A 19306-nucleotide genomic window follows, 5' to 3' on the forward strand; every position below is an offset into this window, starting at 1 on the left:
GTCTGGCACACCCACAAGGAACTGGCCAGCCATCCTCTGCAAGCCAGCGACAGGACCTCACCTTTTTGTTGAGGGAATTCCAGCGGGCGTTGATCTCTTCCATGTCATGTTCCAAACCCTGCACGTCGCAATTCTTTCCTGCGCTCTGGATGAGTCCCTGGCCGAGCCCATTGACCTGCTGGAGTTTCAGCTGAAGGGGGTCCACCTGCTCCTTCTGGAACAGCTGAAGAAAGGCAGGAGGCAAGAGGAGAGGATATGAATGGGCCACCCTCGCCCACATCTCTACTCAGCGTTTCGTTGCTCGTTTACACTCGTTCCCTTGCACACAAGGGTTTTTTTGCACACACCCCCCCCCCCCCGTTTCATCTTCCTTTATGATCAGGCAGGATGGCAGAACAGATTCTGGCTGTCCTGGTGCTGTGTCAACCAATGATGGCTGAGTTGTTTGCATCTGGGTTTCCTTGGTGTAAATCTTCACCATTACACTGGGCTGGTAAAAAGGAGCTTAGCTTGTCAAGAAGGTCATCAAGGGTCTGTCTCTGGCTCACCCGCTGAGCCCTTCTGTCTATGGATACCAACCCCTCAGGAATGGACATCCATGGAGGATGCAACTCAAGAGGAACTGAGGAGTTTTATTCATTTATTTAAAGTATTTTTACCCCACATTTCTCCTTACATCCTGAAAAGACAACATTTAAAACCTAAAACCAGGAAGTATACAAACATTTAAAAAGAAGCAAACAAACACCACACTAAAAAATGGTACACAAAACCAGCACCAGAAACAGATCCAAAGTAACAAGGCACAATGCTCTGCTGTTGTTTTGTTTTTAAACCCTCTCAGACACCCAGTCACTAAAGGGGAAAGTCTGTCTGAAGAGAAAGGTCTTCCTTTAGTGGTGTTTGCCATCAGGCAAGGCCTAAAAAAAACTCTGGTAAAGAGGAAAACGGGAGTTTTGTTTCTCACGTGGAGAAAAAGTTCACGAGATCCAAACAAGGATGGCTGAGAACTTCTGAGCTACACGGGACAGTTGTGTCCTTTTGTCCTTTTACATAAACCAAGAGCCCAAGTGAGATTAATGCTTCGGCTGCTTCTCCGAGAACTTCCCACGGACTTCCTGGGGAAAAGGAGGGGGGCGGGGGGCGGGGGGGGGACCAGCCATTTTAAGGACTTCTGGGAGGAAAAGGAAAGGACCAGATCTTAAAGCGAGGGAAGGGGCAACGAGCACGCACGAAGGCAGCCCACCCCCTACATGGTCTTGCATCCCCTTGGAACAGCCCCCTCCTAAGGACAAATAAAGCCCCAGCAAATGTTTCCAGCTGCTACGGTTCTTCCTTCTCCAGAGTAAAACGGCAGCTACAGCTAATTAGATGGGACAATTTTACTCTACAGTTTTAGAAAAGGAACGTGCAGTTCTATCTTGGGGGCTGTTTGGCAAACACGGAGACAGGTGTAGAAGCCAAGCGGTGAAGATGTAGCAAGGAGCGCCGGAGGGCTGAGGAGCCGGATCCCACAGTTTCCAGTATTATGCAATTCGTATGCAGAAGGGGCTTCCGTGTTGGGACTTGCAGGAGCGCACGCACGGAGGGGACGCAACGCCTTTCTGCCCATGGGAAACTCTCTCCCACCGTCTCTCAGGTTCCCAAACCAATGGGCCCCTGTCTCCCTAAGGCAGTTTCCCCTGACCTGGTGCCCTCAAGATGGAACGGCTAGGGACGATGGGGAGTGTAGTTCTATATATCTGAAGGCCATCAGGTGCAGGAAGCATTTGGGGGCGGCGGGCGGGGAGAGGCTTTCAGCCAGCCCATGGTGGCCACTTCAGGCATGACTGTAGCAATTAACCTTTTTTATTTTGAAATGTTGGCAGCTCAATGGGAAAAGATGCATTACTTTCCCCCCCCTTTCAGACCTCAACTTATTTTAGTGCATTTGCAATATAAAGTGTTTCATTCATAACTTAAGCTTATGAATTTGGCGTTTTTGGCACGCGAAATGTAAAAACACTGGAGATTCGATGTTGCAAAAGCAACTCAGCCTGGGGGTGGAAGAGAAACACAAGACAGGGCTCCCGAGGGGCAACCCCCACCCCAACGCCTAGGTGAGCTTACGGAAGGGCAAGGCAGCCCCGGGGGAGTCATCTCAGGCTGGCCCCATCACCCATCCTGAGATGGAAGGAAACATCCAGGCTCACTCACTTGGAAAGGTCAGTGTCTCCCAAGCCTCTCACCCACCCACCCATTCTGTCTCCTTCAAGGCCACCTGGACTACCCCACCCTTTATCAGCCAGATCCCCACGGCACATCACCCTAGGTGGGGGCCCACAACTCTGAGAGATGGAGAAACTGTACTAAGAAAAAAAAAGGCCTGAAGGAAGACTGGAAACGGCACCTTTCAACGTGGGAGTGGCGGCATGATTTATCTATGATGATTAATTGGCCACTTAATTGTGGAGAACAAACACAAGCTACTTTTAGGTCTCGATCCCCAGATTACACTTAACTGGTGCAAAATTTCTTGCAGCTCCATGCAACATACAGTACTTTAAGACTGAACGGACAATGATTTTATGCCATAACTTTCCTTTAACTCTCCCCCCCCCCCCCCCGTGTGAGCATTGAGACCGCCTTACAAAGGTAATCTCTGCTATGTTTAATGTCCTTTGTTGGTCATGGACCATCATGATAATAAGCTAAACACTGAAAAAAATATACCACCAACAGACACGTGACGTCCTTTCGTGCTTAAGCACAACAGGCAGCAAAACAGTTGGGCAGGCTCCATGCTCCTGGAAAAGGGTGGCCGAAGCGGCTGCCACGGAAGCGCTGCCCACCAGCCGTGGTTCCTGACAGAGAAGCATCTGTCCTGCACTGCAGGGTTGGGCAGAGTCAAGCGAAAGCTCTCTAAAACGCTAATGAACCGTAAACGGGGTGGGGGGAGTGGTAGGTAAAATGTCATTGTTTGCCCTGGGTTGGTAAACAAGGAGGCGGCAAGCTAAGATGACAAACGAGAGATTAAGGAGGAGGAGGAGGAGGATGCACTGCCTTTTCCTCTCTGGGAAAAGAGCGTGGGACGGATTCCCTCAGCCTACATCCTGTTTCTGGCCCTGCCTCTTTCCTCCTGCGGACCCTTCTGCCTCATTTTCACCTCGGATGCAAACCTCTCGTGGCATCCATCGAGGCTCTCCAAACAAGGATAAACGGTAGCAAGAAATGCAAGGAGGAATGCAGCGGGGCAAGAGCCTAAAACGGGACGATGGCAGGCGAGGCTCTGAAATCTCATCTCTTCTGCCAGCCTTCATCACGCTGAATCCTGAGAGGCTTCCCTGCTTGCAGTCCCCCAAAGGAGATCATCCTCACCCAACTTATGGGCAGAGTGGTTCATCGGCTTCCCAGCCTCTCCCCCCCCCCCCGCCCTTTCTTGCACCGCCTTATGGAACTTCCTGTTAACATTCACACAGGGCTGACTGATCTTGCTTTTGCGTCTCCCTTTCAGGAGCAGAGGGGGGCGGAGGGGGGTTGGGGAGCAGGATGGGAGCCTTTGTAAGCCTTTTCCTTCTAGAACTTGACATGGCACCTCGCCCAGACAGACTTCTGGCTTGGTTCAGCCACTGAGCTTTTGATCGAGAGAGAGACCGGCCCTACAACGAGAGTCGGATCTCTTCTGCTAGGGAGACTTGCAATAAACATTTAACACACCAATATACGCTACCCCCTGGCACCCTGTTCTCATCCTCTGCTTGCAGGGAGTGAACCATCTCTGGAAGATCTGCCAGGTGAGTTTCCAGAAGATCAAGGGGGAAAAATGCATGAATTCAGTGCAATGAATCATATTTCTATTTGTGCAATTCTTAGTAGTTATGAATTCACATCCCAAGCCTCCCACCTCGATTTTTCTCATCAAGGATGGCAGGCAGTGGATCCATGGCTTGTTAATTCTTATTTATTTAAAGTTGGTTTTTTTTTTAAAAAAATACCTTCTTTCTCCTTAAAAAAAAGGAACCAAGCCAGCTTCTGCCATTAAAAAAACAGTATTAAAAACTGAAAACAGAAAATTATTCAAACGGTACATGTTGGACAAGAATTAGAAAGCATCCTAGCCAGGATTAAAAGCACAAGGCAACGCGTCAGAAGAATATATGACGTCTCTCCCCAGTGCCTTGCGCTTCACATCTCCTTTTCCCCCAGGAGGCGGCTTAATAAAGGACAAGTAAGGAAGACATGGTGAGGTGGCAACGGCGGAAACACTGTCTATCTGGAAGAGAGGCCCGAGTGAGCAGTCCTGGCCTTTTGGCCAACCATATCACACAGTATGGTTGTGAAAAAATAGAAATGTCTGCAGAAGCAAGGGAAAACAGCAACAGGATCCTAAATTTTGGGTCATGCTTAATAAAGCCCTGAAACTCAGAAAGAAAGGAAGGTCAAGAGCCGTGGTGGTGATGGAACGCATGACATCCTGTATTTGTGGAAATAGGCCACTCGCAATGAGCATGAAATTATTTTTAAAAGATAAGAAGTCCAGCCCCCTCTTGCTTAAGAGTTCCTGAATGCCTGCAGGGAGACCCAGGGAGGGGAGGGGAGGTGCAAATTAAGCTAATGGTAAGTGAGCGATATCAAATGACAAATCGCCGTAATCACAAACATCCTTGCGCAACTATTTTTAAACTTTAGAGCCAAACAGAAATTTGACAATGATTTCCAAGCCAACACATGTTTGAGCTTCCCCTGGTGATAAAAAAACAACTCCAGGGTCTGTATGCTTTCTCTCCGAAGGGATACAAGGCAGGAAAAGTCTGTCTTGGTGGTGGTGGGGAAGATGCTGGGGGGCGGGGGGGTTGCCAGTGGAGGAGAGATGTACGCCTCCCTCGTAACTTTCAGCAACTCATGTCCACCAATGGGGACCCTGCCAGGAGGACACGAAGCAACGATGCTCTCCAGAGCCACAATGCTGATTCGTGTTAGAAAGAGGGACGGCAATGGGACAGGAAGCAACTCCCCAGCCTCTTCCGTTGGAACTGCTTGCTTGACATTATATGTAATCTTTGTGTATGTGTGCGCACACACACACACACACCTTCTCCTATAACTGCAGCTCCAGATTGATAAGCCAGGCATGTGAGCCCCCCCCCTCCCTTTGCAGGCACAGGCACACATGCGCGCGCGCACACACAGAGACTGCCTCCTCTTCCCACAGGCTCTGGCTGCAACTTCAAAATTCAAAACTTATTTTTAAAACCATCCCAAGGAGGATTTCAAAGCATCTGGCTTAGGCCAAGCAGAAACTCAACCCCCCCCCCCAGGTCCACTCCTCGGACACAATCGGCAACAGCTGCGGGATTGGGGGGGGCGCCTGTGATGCAGAAACCAGAGACTGGCTCAGCGGAGGAGGTTGGGGGAAAAAAAAGCAAGTCAAGTTTAACCACCGCCTCGGCAGAAAATAGTTGGGAGGCGTACCGTCCGTGCTTCTGACACAGAAGGCGCAGAGTTTCGTTGGCTTGCTGGCTTCTCCTCCTTGAACCACCTCCCGGATCTGCCCTTGAACTGGGCAAGGGGGCCCGAGGGGGCGGAGGGGGAGGGCATTCCTAAACCCCTGGCAAAAGGAGCCCCCCCCAGGGCTGGGGGTGTCGCTGTACTGCCCCAACGTGGCATTTCCATTCCCAAGACCCCGATTCCAACTCCTGTTTGGGCAGCTAGAGAGCAGATCGGCCGGGAACCGTTCTCCCTCCCCCCGGGAGCTTAAAATCAAACTCTCCGAGCTGCTGAAAAGCTAAGATGAGATACGGCCACAAAAGCAGGAAATGTGAAAGGCCCGGAGGGAGGGAAACGGGCTGAAAATGAGATCAGGATCAAAAGCGGACTTATCGCAAAAGGCCAGCTGCACCGGGGCAGACATATTAAACATGCTTGAACTGAGAGGAAAGAAAGCCCACGTCCGTCTTGGTTTACCGATTCTGATGCAAACTTATCTGGAAACAAGCCTGGCTGATGAATTTGAAGGAATTTCGCTCCTAGTGAAGCACACATCGAATCAGGTTCCCCAAACATCATAGCTCAGGGGGGTTTTGGTTGGGAGTCCAATTCCCCCACTGGGCCTCAATGACAGGGGCTGAACTCAATGATCCATACATTTCCTTTCAGCTCTGCAGTTCCATGATGATGATGATCATCATCATCTGGCTCACCAGACTGCTTTCCCCTGCCTTCCCTAGGTTATTCCCCAAGACCCGGATTTTCTGTCAAGCCTATCCTGACCCACCCGGGACTCACTTCGCTTGCACCATTGTGAGTCAGACCCCCGACCTCTCCACCCTCTCTGTTGAAAGCAGGAGTTGGGCAACCTGCGGCCCTCTATGTGTTGCCCAACGAGAACTCCCAGTAGTCCAAGTCAGAGGAGATCATGATGGAGAATGTTGGAACCTCCCCATCTGGCCACATCTGGAGGACTGCATTCTGTTCTTCCCAGTTGGCTTGCCTCTTCTTGCAAAAGCCATTTGCACAGATTATATTCCCTCCTCTGGAATATGTCAGATGAATCTGGAAGCGAAGCCTTACAAGGAAGGGTTGAAGAAGCTGAGAATGTCAAGCTTGAAGGAAAAAAAGACTGAAATGTGGTTGGATAGCCAGCTATCCCCAAACAGCTGAAGATCCGCTAGGTCAGTGCTCCTCAAACTGAGGGCTGTGATCCCCAAGGAGGTCGCAAAGTATTTTAGGGGTGCTGCAGGTAACCTTATAAGTGCTGTAGCCCTTGTTCGATCATTTCTTCCTCAACCTTTCAGAGTGGAATATTAGAATCAGTGTGTATGCGTAGGTACGAGAAACAAGCCCATTGGGGTTATAAGACGTCCATTAAAAATTCCTTTTTAGGCCAACGTGGCAGGTGAGGTTATTTTGCTGTTAATAAAAGGAGGTCGCGACTCAAAAAAGCTTGGGATCCCCTGTGCTAGGTGGAAGAGGAGAGCCTGTCCGTACGCGGCAGCTCCAAAAGCTAAGAGTTACATCAGTTAGGGAATTGTGTACCATCAAGTCAGTTCTGACTTACATGCACCAAATGGACTCGAATTACAAGACAGGAGATTTCAGACCAATGTTCAGAAAAACCTCCTGACAGTTAAGAATCACTGGACAACAGAACCACAGAATCAAGGAGCTCAAAGGGGGCCTCGAAGGCCATCAAGCCCAACCCCCTGCTCAAGGCAGGAATCTCAGTCAAAGCAGATCTGACACACGGTGGGCCCATTTTTCTCTTGAAGGCCTCCAGCGTTGGAGCACTGCTCACCCCCTATCTCCCCATAAGGTCACGGGTTCCCTTCTCATACTGCTCTAATGGACTGCCCCAGAAGAAGGCAGGATAGACTTTCCTTCATTTATGGGTGGGTTTTTTTTTTAAAGCAGAGGCTTGATCTCCACCTGGTTCAGGACCTCTGGATTCCCTGCTTTGGAATGGACGAGGTCTCGTGAGGACCCATCCACCTCTATCAGTTCTCTAATTCTCTAATTCCTAGGTCTGCAATCAAGGGATCATTCAGGCACAAGAGCCTCAGAGACCCAGGAAAAACTGTCGCTCCCTTTCGACTTGGGGGCTCTCTCCCCATCACACTGCCTTTTCCCTCCACCTTTACCGGATGGACGGTCACAGAAGTAGCTCAATGACCTGCACCCAGGGAGCTGGCCGGGGGGTGGGGGGTGGGGGGCTTCTGCCTCTCTCCCAATCACAGGCCAGAGGAGGACACGTTGTTTTGAAACTGACAAACCCCTTCAGCCTCTTGCTCGCAGCTGGAGCCTGCTCTCCACATGTGGAGTTCCCAGGGCTGTTCTCGAGTCCCCCCACCCACCCCAGTTTCGAAATGTTTAACTGTCGGGAAGCGTGAGAAACTGCAACCCAGCCAAACTCCTATTGGGAGGGGAAGCCGCCTCCTCCTCCCCTCTTCCCCCCCCCAGCAGTTACAAAACCAGCCTAGGCTGGGTTGACAACTGTCAAAAATCTGTATCCCTGAGAAAACAATGTCCTTTTATACGGAGGCTGAAGTGGCAAACATGCTTTGCATAAACTCTATTCTACTTCCGATGGCAGTGAGAGAGATTGAAAAAGATTCCAGAAAGGAAAACTGCAAGTTCCCAGGAACTTCCCTCTCCTGTCAATTTGAAAAAGCTCTGAATAGGTGGCAGGCTTTTTTTATTCTTTATGGAAAGCTTTTAAGCTCTGATTTGCTTTACAGCCCTTCCTTCTCAAAAACACATCCTCCACCTCTGAACTCTGCAGCGACACGCAGGAGGTCACAATATTGCAAGCAGAAAAATATATAATTTTCTTCCCAGTTCACGAACACGCAAACGTTTCTTGAATAAGACAGGCAGTTCAAGGCAGTGGTGACGGAGGAGAAATTTCGTAGAAGGCAACAAAGGACAGGCTCTCCCACCTCTTAAAATGCACACACACACACACACACACACCCAAAAGCCCACCCTCGTGCCATGCCGTTTCTATCAAAGCCATTAAGTCTGCCTGCAAAATGTAACCCCCTTTCAAAGGGAAGGTGATCCCAAGCTTTAACAGAAGACATCAGCCTGCATTGTACTTCCTACATTGTATTAGTCGAGTCAACGATGGATGAACCCCTTACTTCCTCCCACCTCCCTACAAAGCGACAAAGCCGCCTGTGTGTAACCAGGAAACCAGTGTACCTCGTCGTCTGGAACCAATCCATCCGTTCCATCAGGAGGTCCTTCAGCAGCAAAGGAGGAGGTGGTCTCGGTGGAAGGTCCTCCTCCACCCGGCAGGGCAGAAGCCAGCTGCCCTTCTGCGCCAGGTGCTGCGGAAGCTGGCGACCGTGGTGGGTTGGGAAGGGTCCCCGACGAGGCCTCAAGCACCTGGGGAAGGACGGCACAGCCACCTTCTAGCTCTGGTGGACCAACCTGAGCTTCAAGGGTGGCGAGGTCCTCCGCCTCTTGGGTGGCCTGGATGAGTCCCTCTGAGGTACCAGCTACCTCTCCATCCTCAGGTAGCTCTTCAGGTGGGAGCTTCTCTTCTCCATTGGAAGGCGTTGTCGGCCTGTTTTCAACACAGAATGGCAGAGGAAGAGGGATTTCCTCCATGCTGGGCCACCCTGCCAGTGCGCTGTGTAACCAAGTGGCCACGGAGGGCCCAACTGGACCACAGGGGTCCTCATGGCCGGGGAAGCTGGTAGCGTCTGTCATCTGCAAGCCTCCTGTGCCGGGGGCTGAAGCAAACAAAGTTGGCAACAAGAAGGTGGCTGGACCAGCTGTGGGGGGAGGCTCTGCTTCTGAGCCCCCAGGAGGGGCATCAACACCCTCATCGCTAGTAAGTGGGCTGGCAGAAACCACCTCCTCTCCCACCATGGAGAGGACATCTTCAAGACTGGGCTGTGCCTCGCACAAGTCATCCGCAGGAAGCAGGGAGGAGGAGGAAGAAGAAGAAGAGGAGCCTGCAACTCCATCCTCGTCGCCACTCCCTGCCCTGCCTTCGGCGCCCCCACCCTGCCCAAAAAGCGCCTCCAAATCTCCATGCTCCCAAGAGTCTCTCTCCTGCTCGTCCGTCTTTGGCCTTTCCTCCCGAAGGGCCCCGGGCCCTGTTACGGCAGTTTCGTGGCCCAAGGCCTCGGCCAAACCCTCCGGCTGACAGGACCAGCGAGCCCCGGCTTCCGCCAGGCCTTCTGAGGGGTTGGGGCCTTTGACAGCCTCCTCTGGATCTTCCCACAGGGCAAAATCCATTTGAAAGGGCACCCGGGAACGCTCCGTTTCCCTTCTTCCCTCAGCGTGGCCCCCACAGAAGGTCTCTTTGTCAAGTTCAGCCGCTTCATCCTCAGAAACCAGCTCCGGGACATCCCAGTTGGAGAAGTCAGTCCTTTCTGAAGGGTTGAGCTCGTCGCAACCCGGCGGCTCTTTCCCGTCTGAGTCCTCCACGGATTTCGTCACGTCAAAATCGGCCTGGGAGTCCAGCTCCTCCGCCGTGGTAGCGAGTTCATCGTGATTTGGGGAAGCCCTTCCCGTCCCACAGCAGGGGGCAGGGGGCATTCCCTCCTCAACCTCCCCGCCTGCCCAAAAAACATGGCCACACGGGGACCCCCCTTCAGAGCAAGGGTCGTCCACCGCAGCCAGGGGTTCTCCGGATAGAACACGGGACCCCCCTTCCAGCTGGTGCTTCTTGGACAGCTCCGGGGCCACTGACCGTTCGGCCCCATACTCCTCGATCTGGCTCACAAAGGATGCGAGCGGGTGGCGCGATACCCCCTCTTTTCTGCCTGGAGGACTGGGAAACATCACATTTTCCGAGTCGCCCGACGTTTCCCGTTCGGAGTACGACTCCGAAAGGGTCGGCTCAGTAGTGCTGGCCACCTGAGACCCGTACGTGGCGTCAAAGTCCTCTAAGTCCGACACCACGGCCGAGTCGGCCACGCTGGCTTCCAGGGGAGCCACCTGCCGGGAAACGCCGGCCACATTTTCAGAGAGCTGCTCCAATTCTTCCTGGGGACCCAGCCCTCCTGAACTGGGGCTCGGGTCCCGGACCTCCGAGTCTCCCGGGGAAGCTCCCTCTCGGTCTTCTTCGCCCATGCAAAGCTCTTCCAGTTCAAGGAACATCTGGACAGAATCGGTGTCGGAGAACTGCTCCAGGACAAAGAGACTGGCCGAGTCTCCCACCCCAGGACCAGAGTCCCCCTCCTCCTCCTCCTCCTCCTCCTCTTCTCTCAGTTGGGCCGTTAGGGCTTCTTCAGCACTGCGGGCCCCATCCTCCTCTTCCTCCTCCTCCTCCTCTCCTGGTGCAGCCGCACGCAAGTCTGGATGCGTTTCCTGGGGAACCGGAGGAAAGCTGACAGCCGGCGGTGGCTCTGACTCATCCCAGAGTTCCTGCCAGGGAGAGGGGCGTTCAGGGGTCCCCCGGCCCCCGGCCGAGCCCTCCGCAGTTTCCGTAATGGTCACGGACAGAGCACCGGGTCGTCCCCTTTCCTCAGAGAGACCTGTCGAGCCGCCCTCCCTTCTCTCAGCAGCCTTCTCCCTCCGTGACAAGGAGGAGCCCTCGTCCGACGCCTCCTCAGCCTCCATCATGATTAGTCGCTCGTCTTCCTCGAACCTCAGCTCCGACTCGGTCTTCTCGCGGAGGTTGGGCGTGAGGAGGACGTCCACGCCCGGGTCCAGCAGCTCCTCGCTCAGGCAGGGCGACAGCGGCACCATCTCGACCACGCAGTCGGTGTCGTCGGCCTCCAGGGTGTCGTGGCGCCCGCTGTTCAGGCCCGCTTTGAGGAGATTCTTCATGGCCCGGGGCCACGTGGCGCTCGAGAGGTTCCGCCGCCTCCCACCGGTCGAGCTCACCGCCCTGTCTTCCGGCTCCAGCAAGGGTTGGCACTCGTCCTGTGAAGACCCGCAGAAGGCATCGCTTAACTGCTTCACCTCGTGGAGCTCCGGGACGCCGGGCAGCTGGGCGGGGTGCTCCGTGGTCAAGGGCTCCGAAGAGGACCCCACGCGGTCCAGCGGCTTGGCATCCTCTGCCAACTTGGTGGCCGAGCCCTGCTTCTCTTGCAACGACGGGCTGGAGACACCCGCTTCCGAGACTTCGCTCAGGGAGGCCTCGATCCTCTCGGCAAATTCCGGGAAATTCGGGGGCATGAAGGACTTCCAAGACCGCCGGTTGACGTTCTCCTTCTTCTCTGGGTTGGGTCTCCGCCTGGGGGGCGCCGGGGCCGACTTGGAGACATCGCTGCTCAGTTTCAAGGCATCAAAAATCACCCTCTCGTCCAGCTTCTTGCTCTCTGGCCCCTTGGAGTCCAAGGCGCTGGGCGCCCCGAGAGTTCCGTTGCTGGAGATGGTGCTCCCGTCTCCCTTTTCTAGGGTGTTCTTGGAAGGCTGGTTGGGCTTCCCCCCCTGGTCAATCTGCTCGTTGATTCTCATGGTGTCGTAAATGGACCTCTGGGGGACGTAGCAGTCTTCGATGTAGCCGTCTTCCTCCTCTCCCTTCCCCAGACAAGCGGGACTCTGCCTTAAACAGTCAGGCCTGCTGAGTGGCTTGCCCATACTTTTCCAGACCAAATGAAATAAAATGAAATTCAAACCCGAATAAGTTATATGGAACGAAAACCAAGCGCAACACAAAAGAGTCCAACCGACAAGGTCTGCCTTAGTCTTTCCTGGTCAACGTTCCGTCCGGAGCAGGAAAGCATACATTCCGCGGGAGAAGAGCAGGGGCTCCGGCATCCCTAAAAGGCGGCGAGGGCTTGCGCTCCGCGCGTCGGGAAGAGCATCCCAGCGAGGGCCCGGCGGCGGCGTCCGGCGGGGAAGGCGAAGCATGCCGGCGCCTCCGCCGCGGAGCCTCCGGCAGTCCAAGGCCAGGCGTCCCGGCCGAGAAGGCGGCGGCAGCGGCGGCGGCGGGGGCTCCGTGCGCCCTCCTTCCCGGTCTCCTCCTCCTCCTCCTCCTCCTCTTCCTGCTGGCGGAACAAAGGCCCGGCCTCTCCCGCGGCGCCTTCACGCCCAGGCAGCGCGGCGCGTCGCCGAGGCTCGGCCTCCTCCGGCCCCCTCGCCGGCCCGGCGGAGGGGCGGCCGCGGCAAGGACGGCGCGAGCGCGAGCGGGAGCAGGAGCGCCGCCTCGCCCGCCGGCCCCGCGGCGCGGCTCGGCTGGCTGGCGGGACCGGGACGGCGGCGGGCGGCGGCGGCAAAGGCGGCAAAGGCGGCCCGGCTCCTTCCTGCTCGCCCTCCCGAGGCGGGAACTTCTTCATGCCGGCTCAGCATCTCCGGCGGGCGAAGGGCGGCGGCGGCGGCGGCGCGCTCCGAGAAGGCGAGCGCGGCTTCTCCGCCTCCCGCCCCGCGTCCCCCTCGCCTTCCCGGGCAGCCGCTCCCCGGGCTCGCCCTGCCCGCCCGCCCAAGAGGGCCACGGAGGGAGGGAGGGAGCGGGCGCTCTCCAGCCGGGGCCGATCGCCGCGCGCGGGCTGGGCTGCAGCGGGAGCGGCCCTCCCGGGCGCACAAACTTCGGTCCCGCGAACAAAAGGCTGCGCGGCCCGGCCGCCTGGCGGAGAGGCGGAGAGGAGGAGGAGAAGGACGAGGACGCGGGCGAGAGCGCCGGCTGCCTGGCTGGCTGGCTGGTAAGGCGCTCCTCCCTCTCTCCGCCTCCGCCTCCGCCTCGCCCCCCTCGGAGGAGAGGCGGAGGAAGGCCCCGGCGGCGGAGGCTCGGACGCGCCGTCCGCGATCGCCAGCCCCGGCGCTCGGCTCGGGCAGGGGAGCGCCGGAGCGCACGGCCGCCGGACGAGAAGGGGGGGAGCGCCGCGGTGGGCGACCGACGGGGAGGCCGGGCAGGGGGCGAGGCGAGGCAGCCGGGCGCCGGGGAGGGGCAGCGGTCCCCCGGGCCTCCCACCCAGCCAGGCGGACGGGGACCCCCCCCCCCGCTCTCCCGGTGGGTTGGGTTTGGCGCAGGGGAGGCAGCGAGCGAGCGAGCAAGCAAGCGCGCCCCTTCCTCTGCTCCCTCCAGGCTGGAACCGCGGGACTAGCTGCGACTCCCCCCTCCCACACACACACCCCTCGCTCGGAGTGGGGAGGTCAAGAAGCTATGCCTCACACATGCACTCACAAAGCGCGCGCGCGCGCACACACACACACACCCGCGCGCCTTGCTGGCAGGTCGTGCACCCTCCTTGAGGACCGTCAAGCACTCCATGGAGTGGCCCCGGTGCCTCTGAGCACGTGCAGAGCGCGCTTTCCTCCCCGCGGCAGCTGCCCGCCTAAAGGCTCCACGTTTCGCCTGGCCGGTTGAAACCCCAGGAGACGGACGGGGAAGGCGCCGAGAAGGCCGCCTCAGCCTCAGCTCCCCTCGGCTTGGGCTTGGCCTTGGCCCTTCGGCCATTCGACCGGGCTGACCCAGGATTTTCCCCGCCGCCACCGAGGGCAGCAGGGCCTTTCATGACCCTGCAGATGAAAGACTTAAGAGCGGGGGGAACCCATAGAAGGAGGGAACCCAGCCAGCCCACAGAGACCCTCCCCGCTCACTGTGGTTCAGGGGCTTTCCCTGTTGTAGAGAGCCTTCTGCTCAGAGAGAGAGAGAGAGAATGAGCCTCTGAGCATGTGAAATTCCTTGCCATCCACCAGATTCCTCACTCCTCCAGGAATCCTCACCACAGCCCTCTGGGGAGTAATGGAGCCAAGAGCCAAAGCGTCCAGGGTGGACAACCAAGAATGACCTTCTAGGAGGGACGGGAAGGTCATGACAAGGTCGGGAAGCAAGTCCAGCGAGATCCTGGCTCCTCGACACTGAGAACGGACTCTTCTTCGTGCCCTGGTTTCACTACCATAGTTTCCCAAGTTTTGACACCAAACGGACGTGCTTGTCAAGAAGGCCAGCATGGTGTGTGTGTGTGTGTGTGTGTGTGTGTGGGTCCCCAGGGCATTTCACGGCACTGGCCTCTTCCTCTCAGCTCCCACTGGGTCCTGCCCAGGCTTCCCAGGCTTCTCCATGCAAACCAGAAATGCGACCCACACTTCTGCCCTATAGCTGGTGAAGACAAGAGGCAGAGAGGGGGTGGGGGTGGGGGTGGGAGAGGGGACCGCTCTCCTCCACGCTGGAGAATCCCCGAAAGCAAAAAAATGGGATTCCTTCCACATGCAGTTTGAAAACCACCAAGTCAGAACTTGGGCTACAGCCTTTCGCCCCAGCATGGTGCGCCTCCACGCAACCGGGCAGAGCATGGCTCCAGCAAGGAGAGCAGCGCTCCCCACCCAGCCGGTGCTCAGTGGGGTGAATCCACTTCGCTTTCAAGGTAGGCAACCCCCCCCACCTACCTTCCCAGGCCCCACCCAACCTTATTTACCTGAAGCAAACAGCAGGTGCACAACCCACAGTTTTATTTTGTTTTTTTCTTCCTAGGGAGGGCGGGATGGGGGGAGCTATTTCTGTTAATCAGATCATACGTTAAATATGATTTCCTCCCTCCAGGCGAGGGAGGTAACCTGGCAACCAGGCCGCTGCCTCTGACATGCAGATGCACGCTCCCACAGAACAGCCTTCGGCATGAAGAGAAGGGCCACACCGAGGTGCTCCGGAGGATGAAGCGCATCATTAAACTGAGCCCTACTGTTCCTTCCAAACAGGAGAGTCGGGTCCGCCCACCGGAAAAGCCCTCCAGCGGCAGAGCCATATAGTGGGGAGGGGTCAGAGAGTGACATGGGGAGGGGGCTGCTTTTCTGCCGGCTTTCTTTCTCCTCTGCACCCGAGGCCCCTTCCTGGCCCTTTCCCTGCTTGGCACAAAAGCACAGCCGACAGCCGGTCCGGCACGGAGAAAAAGTCTCGTCAGGCTGTTCTAATTGGGTGCAGCCGTAAAAAATGGTCTGGGCAACCCTGTCTCCCAAGCAGCCCCCCCCCCGACAGGCCGACCGTGGCTGTTCCCATAGGTGGAAAAATCTATGCAGACACATCTTAACATTCCCCATCACCACCACCACCACCCCATCTTCCTGTAGGAAGCATCCGAGGAATTCTGCCTGAAAGCCCCCCCCCTCCCTGGACCCAACTTGCTCATAAAGAATGGTGTGTTGAGTTTACAGCCAGAAATTCCTCGGCTCTTTCCTCATCCAGTCACATGCCAACAACAGGCGCGCCAACGTACATTCCCTCCTCTGGAGAGAAAAGGAAAGGAAAGGAGGTCTCTTCCTGCCCCCACGACGGTAAAAGTAAAGCCTGCGATGCATTAAAAGAGATTTTGACCGGCTCTGGGCCTCTCCCACCCATTTCCATCGCAAAAAGAAAAAGAAAAAAAAACCCATTCCCCTCCAGAATGGACACTTGCTTCCAGTTGGCATCCATTCCAGCTTCCTGGACAGTCTTGCGCGCACACACACACACACACACGCACAGAGAGAGAGAGAGAGAGCAGAGGGCACAACAATGTCACCCACATCTGTGAAGTGTTAACATTTTCCCAGCCACTTCACGCCCGCTCCCTGGGAGCAATGGCAAATCTTTTAATTTGGGCAGCTCAGAACCTGAAATCTCTCTTTCCCTGCCCATCACGGACACGGTGGGAGAGCCACGGCCCACGTTCCGGTTGCCGTTAGGGAATTCTGTTGCCACAGAGGACTGCAAAAAAAAAAAAAGCAAGCAGGGTTTTGCCCATTGCGGCCCCTCCATGCAGTGGGGCCCAGAGATCTGCAGGGGACCGATTTCTCTCCCCCCCCTCCCCGCTCCCCACTGCCTCTCAGAGGCTGGAAGGTCTACCCACCCAACTCCTGTGCGGCTCAGATTTCTATAAGCACCACCCACACGCTTCAAAGCAGATCTGTGCAAGCAGGAGGAGCAGGAGCAGAGCACTCCCACCACCATGAAAAGGGAGGCGGTCATTTTCTTAGAGCCCATTCCCATTTACAAAGGAGGCAGGAAGGCCCTCTGAATGATCCCAGGCTTCTTGCTTGGCCTAAGAGGAGACTGCAGTACAAGAGCAGGAGGGAGGGAGGGAAGGAGGGAGGGAGGGGGGTGTCGAGAGAGATGAACGTCATGACCGTCCAGCTCAGCCCAGCCAAAAGGAAGGCACAGGAAACAGACAGGGAAGTCCACATTCATGGCCCGTGACTTGACTTGACCTCAGTGGTGCTCTCCCCTCCCCAAAGGGGTCTTGGCCCTGGCTTCTGAGGCCACCTTGGCCTCTCCCCCCATCCTGCCCTCGACCACAGACCCAGTGAGAGAACGGGTGGCCACCCAAATGGTTAGTCATGCGCTTTTGACTTCTACACCACCCCATAGTGCTTGGAGCACCCTCTCTGTGTGGCTTATAACATAAATATGGCAGGAAACATTTTGCTCTTCCTCCACAAGCTGGGGATTCATTTCACTGACTTCAGAAGGTTGGGAGGCTGAGTCGGCTTTGAGCTAAATGCCTGAACTTGTTGGGATTGAACTCGGGTTGCGAGCAGAGGCTCGGCCCCAGGACTGCACTTTAGCCGCTGTCTCCCTTGGGGCTCAAAGCAGCCTCACTGTTCTGCTCAAGGAACCTCCCCGGAAGGGGAGTTTTTTTTTTAAAAATGGAGAAAAATGCCCCAAGCGAAGGAGGACACAAACTCCAGTTTCCCGCGTTGCATCTTGGTCCGTTTTTCTCTTCTACAAAAATTGGGCATTCCTCCTTTTTTGCCTGGCAAAGGAAGCGACCTTTCGTAACAAGAAGCACTCATTCAGAAGAAAATAATGGCCACCGAGGAGGCCCCTCTTCTGCATCCCTGGCATCTGGTGCCCTTTTCCGAGCGGTAGGGAGGGCACGGGACTTCTTCGGCTTCTCTGGAAGGCCAGGCATGCCCCAGCGAGAGGGAACGGAGCTCAATTCTTCCTTAGGAGAGTACAGAAATGGTTTTTCTGCCTGCCTCCCAGTGGTACACAGAAAGACCTGCCAAGCAGGCAGCTGTGATGCTGAACTATATTTACCTGATGATGGAATTTGCAGACTTTGTATCCGTGGTGACAATTTAAGGCTGGGGGGGGGGAGAGAGAGGAGAATGCAATTGGGGAGGAGAACAAGCCAGTGGCATGTTGCTAATTTGACAATTTATTGGTGGGGCTTCAGTCTGGCTGTTGAGGAAAGGGGGAGGGGGAAGGAAGTGAACTCTTAAATCCTCACGTGGCATGCACTTCTTCAGCGGCACCAGAAAAAGTGAGACAGACTTCCCACAGGAGGGGGCTTTTCACCAGGTTTTCTGAAAGGGGCTGCTGGGACTCACTCCTGACCAGCAGACTTTGCCCCCCTCCCTCCCTCCTGTATCGATCTCAGCCACAGTGGTCACTAATCCACCTTCTCCCATCTTTTCTGCCCTGATGCCTGGGCATGAGCCTCCTCCAAGAAAAGGGGAAAGTTTATACTTCTGAAAGAAGCAGCAGAAGAAAGTGGGGAGGGAATAGAGCCGAGGGGTGCTCCCCATTATTTTCCCAGTATTCACTCTGGACTTCTGCACCCTCTAAATTTAGGTGCCCCAGGGCAAAGCCCCAGTTGCTAGAGACCTCCCTGCTTGCTCCTGCGTGCTCACTGGTGCGAGAAAAGGAGGCTGTCCGTGACCCCCAAGTAAGCTCTAAAATACAAACTTCCAGAGGCTGAAACCCCTGGCTGGAAGTAGGTCGTGGGACCGAGTTCTTTCTTAGACCTGCCCTTTTGCCTGATCCTTTAAAAGGCAGGGGATCCCTCTCTGTTTTTTCTTCTGTTTTGACTCCCCAGAACCTCAGAATAAGCAAGGGTGTCTTCCTCCTTGGTTCTGTAAAACCTGCTTGCAGGGCTTCACCGACAGAAGATTTAACCGAATTAAACCAATTAAAACTCGAGGTCCCCGGTCTTAAGCTGCAGGTTGTCGTTCACGTACAGAGAGAGGCCGGGAGTGGCATCAGGGCTTGACAGAAGGACAGAAGGTGGAGGGGCCGGGATTTGAGGGCAGCCTCCCTCCCACGTCTGGGCCAGAGGCCAGCCACCCTCCCTCCCTCCATCTCAGGGGCTCTGAGGCACAGAAGACTCTACAGGGCACGCGTCTCGCCTTTCGCTTACGGGATCCCACCTCGGTTACCCCACGTTCATCTTGCCTGTTTGCACAATGGTGGCGGGCCCCACCTTCTCTTCAACAACTCCCCCAGGCAACAACAACAACACAAGCCGCCTGCAGGGGCAAGCTGCATCAGGAGGCGGCCCGCACACAGGTATTTTTAGGTCCTCCTTAATGAAATTTAGCAGCTGAAAGTAAGAAGCCAGCAGGCTGTTTTTGCCAAGACTTAATGAATTTTTTTTTTTTTTAAATGAGAGAGGCCTGGACTCAACAATAATGGCTTCACAAGCATTATCCTTGTGTGTGTGTGGGGGGGTATGGTGTGTGTGTGTGTGTGCGGACATGCATGTGGAGCAGGGGTTGCTTAGTAACGAGAGGGAACTCTGCCCATGCCCCGCGACACTTTCCTTTCTTTATTAATTCAGCTACTGCAAGTCCATGAAAAACTAATCCCGAGATGAAGCTGTGGCTTAAACACCCTTCCTGCCCTCCCCACCTGAAGTCCATTTCCAAGGTCACGGAAGAAGCTCATTCTAAGGATGGCAGGAGAGATAGCACAAAGTATAAGAACTGGGCCGAGCCAGATCTAACCACCTTCGAATCCAGCTCCCTTGTTCCCACAGCGGCCATTTGCCTGGATGTTTCTGGGAAGCCCGAGAGCAGGACAGTTTGTCCGCACTGGTTTTACACAGTGGTAGACTGCTGTTGTACATGGAGGTTCCACTTTGGCGGCCGGCTCTCTATGGACCACGAATAGGTAACCGGGTGTCCAAGACAGGCAGGCATGGATGTTTTACAGGCCCGGATGTGGAGG

General features: G+C 55.6%; 1 protein-coding gene across 17 annotated transcripts in view; it reads right to left on the reverse strand.

Annotated features, from left to right (window-relative positions):
- MACF1 (microtubule actin crosslinking factor 1) overlaps positions 1-19306 on the reverse strand; it is a 241253-nt gene that overhangs the window by 41031 nt on the left and 180916 nt on the right. For all 17 annotated transcript variants that reach the window (XM_072980349.2, XM_072980350.2, XM_072980348.2 and 14 more), the window contains one exon: positions 62-223. In XM_072980349.2, the coding sequence (XP_072836450.2) occupies positions 62-223 (162 nt within the window). The remainder of the gene's footprint in view (positions 1-61; positions 224-19306) is intronic.

Source organism: Pogona vitticeps, chromosome 9 (genome assembly GCF_051106095.1).
Source record: "Pogona vitticeps strain Pit_001003342236 chromosome 9, PviZW2.1, whole genome shotgun sequence".
Classification (NCBI taxonomy): domain Eukaryota; kingdom Metazoa; phylum Chordata; class Lepidosauria; order Squamata; family Agamidae; genus Pogona; species Pogona vitticeps.